Source organism: Lipotes vexillifer, unplaced genomic scaffold (genome assembly GCF_000442215.2).
Source record: "Lipotes vexillifer unplaced genomic scaffold, Lipotes_vexillifer_v1.1 scaffold691, whole genome shotgun sequence".
Taxonomy (NCBI): Eukaryota; Metazoa; Chordata; class Mammalia; order Artiodactyla; family Lipotidae; genus Lipotes; species Lipotes vexillifer.
The window spans coordinates 3,550,040-3,557,682 of record NW_006788040.1 but is presented as its reverse complement, the minus strand read 5'-3'; the positions used below and the strand labels follow the sequence as shown (position 1 = coordinate 3,557,682).

Sequence of the window (7,643 nt, the reverse complement as noted above, 5' to 3'; positions counted from 1 at the left end):
GGGGCGGGGCCGGGGGCAGGAAGCTATGTGGGCGTGCTGTGGGGGAGAAGCTTCCTCAGCTTTGTAGAAGCAGCTCCTCCCTCCTGGCCCCTCTCAGTCCTTGCCCCCTCCCAGGGAGGGGAGGTGTAGCCAGAGCCTAGAGGGCAGAGGGTGGGGCATGGGTGTGAGTCACCGGTGGGAACTCTGCAAGGCAGAGGGGCCAGGAAGCTGGACTTTGAGGGGCAGTACAGGCGGCTGTAGGCCCCGGATTGGCCTGTGCTCTGGTCACGCGTGAGGCTGTACCCCAGGCCAGGGCCAGAGTGGAGGGGCTGCAGAGACCGACCCTGCTGTTGGTCACCAGCCAGGGGCCAGAAACAGACTGGGAAACCTGAGGACTACACTATCAGTCTCATTTTACAGGTGAGGAAACAGGATCAGAGAAGGGAAGCTGCCCCGAGGTCTGGTAGCTCCTGCTGGACACCTGGCCAGGGGGTGGGGATGGCCTGAGCCTCTGTTCTTCTCACCTACCCCCATTCCCCAGCTGCCCAGGTGATGGCCAGGGGAGCCCTGGCCTCACAGTCGTGCTTTGCAGGTGGACAGTGAAGGCCACTGAGAAGAGAGGCTGCTGGCCCTGCCTGGCTGCCCCTCATCTAAGCACACACTGAGACCAGGCCGGTGGGCAGTGAGGCTGGGGGCCTTTATTGGCCGATACACATCTACCTCCTGGTGTCTGTCACAAGCCGTTGTGGGAGCAGGTGGCCCCTCCCTCTCCATGCCCCCTCCGCCTGGGACATGAGAAGGACTGAGGGTTCAGGGGTCAGAACTGAGACAAGGAGCCCTGAATGTCCAGTCAGATCAGGTAGTTTGACCTCAGGGCCAGGAACCCAGCACCAGAAAACAAGGAGACGAGTGGTACAGGTGGGCTCCCCAGGTTTGGCTGGGGAGTGGGGAGGTGAGACTGCCCGCCCTCATCATCCCTGGGTGTGCTGAGGGCTGGGCAGAGCCCCAGCTTCTAACTCCCTCAGTTGCTTGGGGCCTGGATGGCCGGGCAGTTGATGAGAAGACAGACGCTCCAAACCTGCTGCCCCTCCCCACAGGCCTGCATCACCCCATTTCACAGAGGGAAACTGAGGCCCAGGGCCCTGAGCAAAGCCTCACCTCTTGCCTGGACCACACCTCCCTCTCAGGCTCCAGTCCCGGCTCAGCCTCATAGGAGGCAGATGCGCACGGGCTGCCAGGACCAAGACATGCCCACCCCAAAGGCTTAGGTGGCAGAAGGGACCCTGAGGATATTAATAAATACGGATGTAGCGGACCTTGGAGGCAGCTGGCCAAGTCCAGGCTGGGAAGGGAAGCCTGGCCTGGCCCTCGCCAAGGGGCCACCACCACACTCAGTCTCTCTCGTTTCGGCTCCTGGGGGTCACGATCCGGTAGCTGGTGACGTATCCTCCCCTCTTGCCCCGCAGGAGGCTGGGGGTGCCCATGCCGGCAGGGTCTGCCCCTGACCCCTCTGGTTCTGCGGGAGGGAAGGAAAGAGGCCGGGTTAGTGATGTCTGTGTGAGGTGCCCACCTTCCCTTGGCCCTCTGAGGGGGTGGGGGGTGGGGCTCTCTGCCCAAGTCTGAGAGGCAGAGGTGTGGGAAAGAAGGGGGTCTGCAAAGCTGGTTAGTGCCCCTCCCCCCAGGAGTTATTAGCCCCTAACCCAACTAGAACACTCAGGGCCTCTATTTGATTTTCTCTGTCAAGTGGGGATCAATGAACCCACCATGTTTCTGAAATGCTCAGCATGTAGTAGATGCTCCATAAACAGTATAGCTCTTTTTTTCGTTAACATATCTTGGAGCAGAGGTGTGCCCTGAATCATTCCCATTTCAGAGCTGGGTAAAGGCCAGGCATCAGCCTCACTCTTCCCCTCTTTTCAGGTTAGGCCACCTGTAGTGGGGAAGGGTTTAGGAAGGCCAGGCTCTGCCACTGACCTGTGTGGCTTTGGACCTCTGTCAGGGCCTCAGTTGTCTCATCTCTAAAACCAGGGGGACAGTTCCAGATACAGAGGCCCTGGCCAACTCCAGTAATTACTGAAGTCAGTTCTGATTTAGCTATGGTGAAATATGCCCCAACCTGCAAATAAGCTGGCCCCCAAGAGTAAAACCGGATAATTGGCATTCTTCCCACCTGGAAAACTACTCAACCTTCAAAACACAGATCAGGACCTACCTCTTCCAGGAAGCCTTATGTAACTATCACCTCAGTCCCTCTCAAAGTTAAATGAAGGGTTAGGCAGCTCGGAAGGATGGGTTTTTTTTCCAGGGGGAGGGCCCCAGGATGCAGGACTTGGCTGAGCCTTCGAAACACTGTTCACAGGAGAGACACTTTGACTCTGGTGAGCATCAGCTTCCCACTGAAGGCAATGCCAGGGAGGGAGCTATACCCTCATACTCATAACTGTCTAGCGCTCTGACCCTGTGTCTCATGCACCTCTGGGCTGAGATTTGGGGCCCTTGGGGCAGACAGGTATCTGCAATCACAGTCAAGGAACATTTCATGCCCTAAAACAGGGAGCATAGGAGGAGGGTAGCTCAAAGCTCAGGTTCCAACATCAGCTCAGGCCAAGTCCTGGCCCTACCATGTCCCAGTTATGTGGCCTTGGGCAAGTCCCAGAACCTTTAAGCCTCATCTGGAATGTGGGGATGACACTCCTGTTGTCATACCCTTGCAGAGTGTTCAATGTGACCAAGAGTGGAAAGTGGTTTTCACAGTAAATGTTGGATTATTATGGTCACTAGGTTGGTGTGTTTTCGACCCAGGGCTCCTGCAGGTCTGGTCACTGTGAATCAGTCATGAGATGCTGTTCTGACATGATCAAATTCAGGGCCTTGGTTTCCCCCGGGCCCCACTCAGTGCCTAGCAAAGCAGAGGGGTCAGGGAACCTTTGCCAATGGAGCCCAAAGAGCTGGCGCTTTAGAGGCCTGACCTAGGGCGGACCCCTGGCCTCACCACTACTATCCCTATGTCCCGGGGGAGTCACACGAGCCCTCTGAACCTGTGTTTCTTCATCTGTGAAGCGGGCACATTATTACCCACCTAGAAAGCTTGTTGCAAGGACTGGAGATGATGGATGTAAATTTCCCAGCCCAGGTGGACTGGATGTGTGACAGCTGTTACTATTATCATCATTATTGATTATAATCTAAACATGAGCCCCATCTGTGTCTTTTGTTAGCACCTGCTGTGCATGATGGGCCAATGGGGAAGGCTCCATCTCCTCTACTCCCCTCCTCCTGGCCACACTGCCAGGTGCCTGGTACTTCCTCCCTGGGCTGCTGGAGACAGAGCCAGCTGAGGGGGGCAGAGCACAGATCCAAGGCCACAGTGTGTCCCTTCTGGCTCCCCTCCCAATCCTCCTGAGAGGGGAGTCGAGGGACACCTGACAAGGAGCTGAGCGCCTGGGATTTGGTCCTTGGTCCTTCCTCTGGGAGAGGGGAGGAGGTCTGGGAGATGGTCTGAGTTTTCAGAAGTTAGGGAAGCCCTGTGGCATGGCGAGAGCAGCTTTGGAAGCAGAACCCACACACCTTCCCACCTCTAGGCCTTTGTCCCCACGGGAGCTGCCCTCCCACCACTTCCTCCTGGCACACTCGTAGGGACCTTCCATGACTAACGCAAGGGTCCCATCTTCCAGGAAGGCTTCTCCTCACACACATCCTTTGGTGCTCCTGTACCCCATGGCCCTCATCTCTATAGATGCTGAGGATTGCCCACCACCCAATGGGCAGCTCCCCAAGGCGGGTGCCCTGGGATCTGCCTCAGACCCAGCCTGCAGTAGGTGTGCCCTACAGTTTTGCCAAATGAAGGAGGCTTGGCTCTAACCTTGGCTCTCCTTCCTGCTGGGGGCCTCAATTTCCCCATCTGTAAAATAGATGGGAGGTTGGACATGATGTCTGAGGCTGTGTGCACTGATGCGCTAGGACTGGGCTGAGAGATGGGGCAGCTGGGAGAAGGGCTGGGGCCTCTTCACAGGTAGGTGAGGAACGGGGTGGCCAATCCCTGACTCTCTCCAGGGCCAGCCACAGGCTCCAGTTTAACGTGGAGAGACCTCCTTAGGCCCACTGTGACAGCCAGGTGGTGTCTAACCTCCTTCCGTGCCTCCCTGACCTACCTTCGAGGACCTTCTCAAACGGGGCCCTGCCAGATCTTCTAGCCTCTGTTCTAACCCACAGCAACCTCACGGAACTGTCCCTCTAGGTTCTCTCTGGTCTCCTGGCTTTTGTCCATGCTGTTCCTCTGCCTGTTCACTTGCCCCCGATCCTTGCCTTTCAGGTCTCCACTTAGATGCCTCCTCCTCCAGGAAGCCCTCCTGAGATGCCCTCTGCCACCCCCCAGCCTGCATCAGGAGCACTTGTGGGCTTTGGTGGCCACCTGTATTCACTCCACTGTGGTATTCCTCACCCTAGGTTTAACGCCCAGTTGCAGGGCTTCCCCCCAGCACCCTAAGCTCCATGAGAGCAGGACCCTGTCTGTCTTATCTGTTGGAGCCTGTGCCAGCGAGGTACCTGGCACAGAGCAGGTGCTCATTCACTCAAGAACTAGTTACCAGAACCTCCTCTGTGCCAGACACCGTCTGCTGGCCGGATGGAAGGGCTGAAGAGTGGCTGTCTGCTAGTCTGGATCCAGTATTGGGAGGCACCTTCTGTGTCCCCAGGCCCTTCCCAGGCCCTTCCTGGCAGGGGCTGCCCCTGCCTGCCCACCCTGCCGTTACCTGGCCAGATGATGGCTTCCAGCAGGGTGACCCGTCTGGCCAGGAGCTCCAGCTGAGCCTGCTGCTGCAGGAAGCTCTGTAAGCTAGGAGCCTGATGGGAGATTGAGAAGAGCAGACGGTGCGTGTCCGGCCGCCGGGGGGCTGGGCTGGGCACCGAGGGTGGGGGGCGGGGCCAGTTCCTTCTGGCTTCTGGGCAGGAGCCTGGGCGTGAGTGTCTGTTGGGACCTTGGCTGCTCCTTCTAAGTGGGGACGGGGCTCACTTGTCTCCTCAAGTGACCAGATAGGTGGAGAACTGGTGGGTGAATGCCTGGGGGAGGGTCTCTCAGGCCACTAAAGGGGGACCCTGGGGCCAGGATGGCCTGCCCAGTGAGAGCCTCTGGGGTCAGAACTGGTGGGTAGTACATTACCCAGAGTCCCCTGGGACCTGAGCCTGGCTCTGTCACCCACAGTTCCCTGCACTTCTGGAGTCTAGCCCCATGACCTGTTGTCCTGTGGGCCTGCAGACTGGCTCTGTTCCCCACAATTTCTCTTCAGCTGAGGCCTGACTGGGGTCTGGATTCATTACCCATAATCCTCCTGGGGGCCTGGGCTCTGATGTTATTACCCACAACCCCCTGCACTGTTACAGTCTGGCTCTGTTACCCACAATCCCCTGCAGCTCTGGAGTTTGGCTCCATTGCCCATAATTCCTTTCAGACTCGAAATCTGTCACCTCTGGTTCCCCTGCAGGCCTGGAAACCACATTACCCACAATGTCTGGAGCCCCAGGTCTTACCACAGGGGTGGGGGCCTGGGTTTCTAGGGCCCCCCCTTCACCTGTGGACAAGGGACCAGTCATTGAGAGATGGGTGGTCTTGACCTTTCAGGTCCCCACCTGGAGAAGGGCAGGAACCTTATTCAGCCTCTTGACTGGACCCAGGCAGCTCCACCCTGGAGGCCCTGGGGAAGCCTGGCAGGCGGGGGCTGGGCTGTCTGTCCGTCTGTCTGTCTCTACTCACCATAGAGCCCAATCATTGTTTCCAAGATTAAAACCCTCTCAGCTAAAATCTTCAAAGCCTCGCGTAGTTGGTGCAACCCCTCCCCCTGTGGAGGAAAGAGACAGATGCAGCCGTGAAGGGGGCAGGGGAGGGGGCCCTGCAAAGCTTGTTGGAGGCCCATGCCCCACCCTGGACATGCACCTGCAGCTCCACACCACCTGCCACAGCCCAGGGCCCACGGACAGCAGGGACAAGACCAGGAGAGGATGGGAGCGGGACAAGGCAGGCAGAAGCAACCTCCTCAGTAGGATCCCACCCAGCTGGCTGCTCTTTCCTCATACCCCTGCAAATCCTGCTGCACTGAGGGCGGGCGGAGGCCAGTCTGCAGGGGCGGCACTGCTGTCCCAGAGCCTGCCACAGAACCTGCCCAGACGTTGCCGCAGAACCCCGGCCCCTCCTCCATCTCTGTTGCCTGAAACCAGTTGGTCTCACATCATCTGCAAGATTCCTGCCATATCCCTGGGCCACTTGTACTCTTCTTTACTTAACAGTCTTTAAACTGACTCAAGTTTGCCTTAAATACTGTATTTGTCTCACCCTAATTAACTCCATTGGTGGGATCAGGCTACTTACTGATACCCTTCCCACTCACGTCCAAATGAACATGTAAGAGTAAAATCAGAAAATGTTTGTGTGGCATTGCTGTTGGGAAGCCAGGCTTAAAATGCTGGCAAAGCTGAAGTTCAGGCCCAGGTGCCCCTGCCCCAGCCCTTTTGAGCCCATCCCTCCCTGGGGTCTGACTACTCCAGGTCCACATGCTGCACACCCCAGAGCCCAGCCCTCAGCCCCGCCCTCTCTTCTCAGCTGAGTCTCCAGCACCCAGGCCGGGGGATGCAGCAGCGGCCCTCAGACCCCTCCCCTAGGCCTCCCTGCTCTGGGGTCTCCTGTCTCAAGTGGTGCCGGTGCTGGCCAGGGACCTCCAGCTGGCCCTCACCTTCACTTCTTCCCAGTGTCTGTCTGTCTGTCCTTTCCTCCCCCAGCATAGGGTCCACGGTCTTGCCAAAACTCCACACTCCCTCACTCCTTCCTCTTTCCGAGTCCAGACTAAAGCTATTTCTGGAATGTAGATATCTTAATTCTGACAGAGCACCAGGATAGCAATAGAACTATTCCAGCCTTGACACATCTGGGAGTCTCTCAGAGTGCTTCACTTAGTACAGATTAAATGAAGGGATGAGGTATAACATGCATCTTGGTACAATTACTACCTGCAAGGAAGCTGTTCCCACAGAAACATCTAACAATCAAGAGTCCTCCCAACATGTCTGTTCTGAGCGAGCCCACTGTGGCCATGCTGAGACTGTCCCTCATGATCTGGCTGTCCTGTCCACATCACATGGATGGGGCCACTGACTGGCCATTGGGCCTGGGGGTCATCGGGTCACACTAAAGTAATCTCTCTTCAAGTATTACACCCATCTAAACATGGATGACCTTCAAAAATTACATTAAGCCACTGCCAGCATCGACAATGGGGCAAGCTGATGTCATAAGCCTCCTGATGAGGTGCAATAAGAGGGTACCACATCCCCAGTTAGTGCACCTGCCAAGGGTATTTAACCTGCATCTCATCACGAGGGAACAGTCAGACAAATCTAGACAGTGGAACAGTCACAAAATGACAAAGTCAAGAGAAAGAAGAAAAGGGCAGGGGGCCTATTTTAGATGAAAAGAACCTAGAGGGCTTCCCTGGTGGCGCAGTGGTTGAGAGTCTGCCTGCTGATGCAGGGGACATGGGTTCGTGCCCCGGTCCGGGAAGATCCCACATGCCGCGGAGAGGCTGGGCCCGTGAGCCATGGCTGCTGAGCCTGTGCGTCCGGAGCCTGTGCTCCACGACGGGAGAGGCCACAACAGTGAGAGGCCTGCATGCCGCAAA

At 57.1% G+C, this 7,643-nt stretch overlaps 1 protein-coding gene across 2 annotated transcripts in view; it reads right to left on the bottom strand.

Moving 5' to 3' along the window:
* Positions 1-1,170: 1,170 nt before the first annotated feature.
* Positions 1,171-7,643, bottom strand: part of EMID1 (EMI domain containing 1) — a 40,263-nt gene continuing 33,790 nt past the window's right edge. For both annotated transcript variants that reach the window (XM_007461158.1, XM_007461159.1), the window contains exons 14-15: positions 5,729-5,813; positions 1,171-1,495 (exon numbers count right to left, since the gene is read on the bottom strand). In XM_007461158.1, the coding sequence (XP_007461220.1) occupies positions 1,371-1,495; positions 5,729-5,813 (210 nt within the window). In that variant the 3' untranslated portion in view covers positions 1,171-1,370. The remainder of the gene's footprint in view (positions 1,496-5,728; positions 5,814-7,643) is intronic.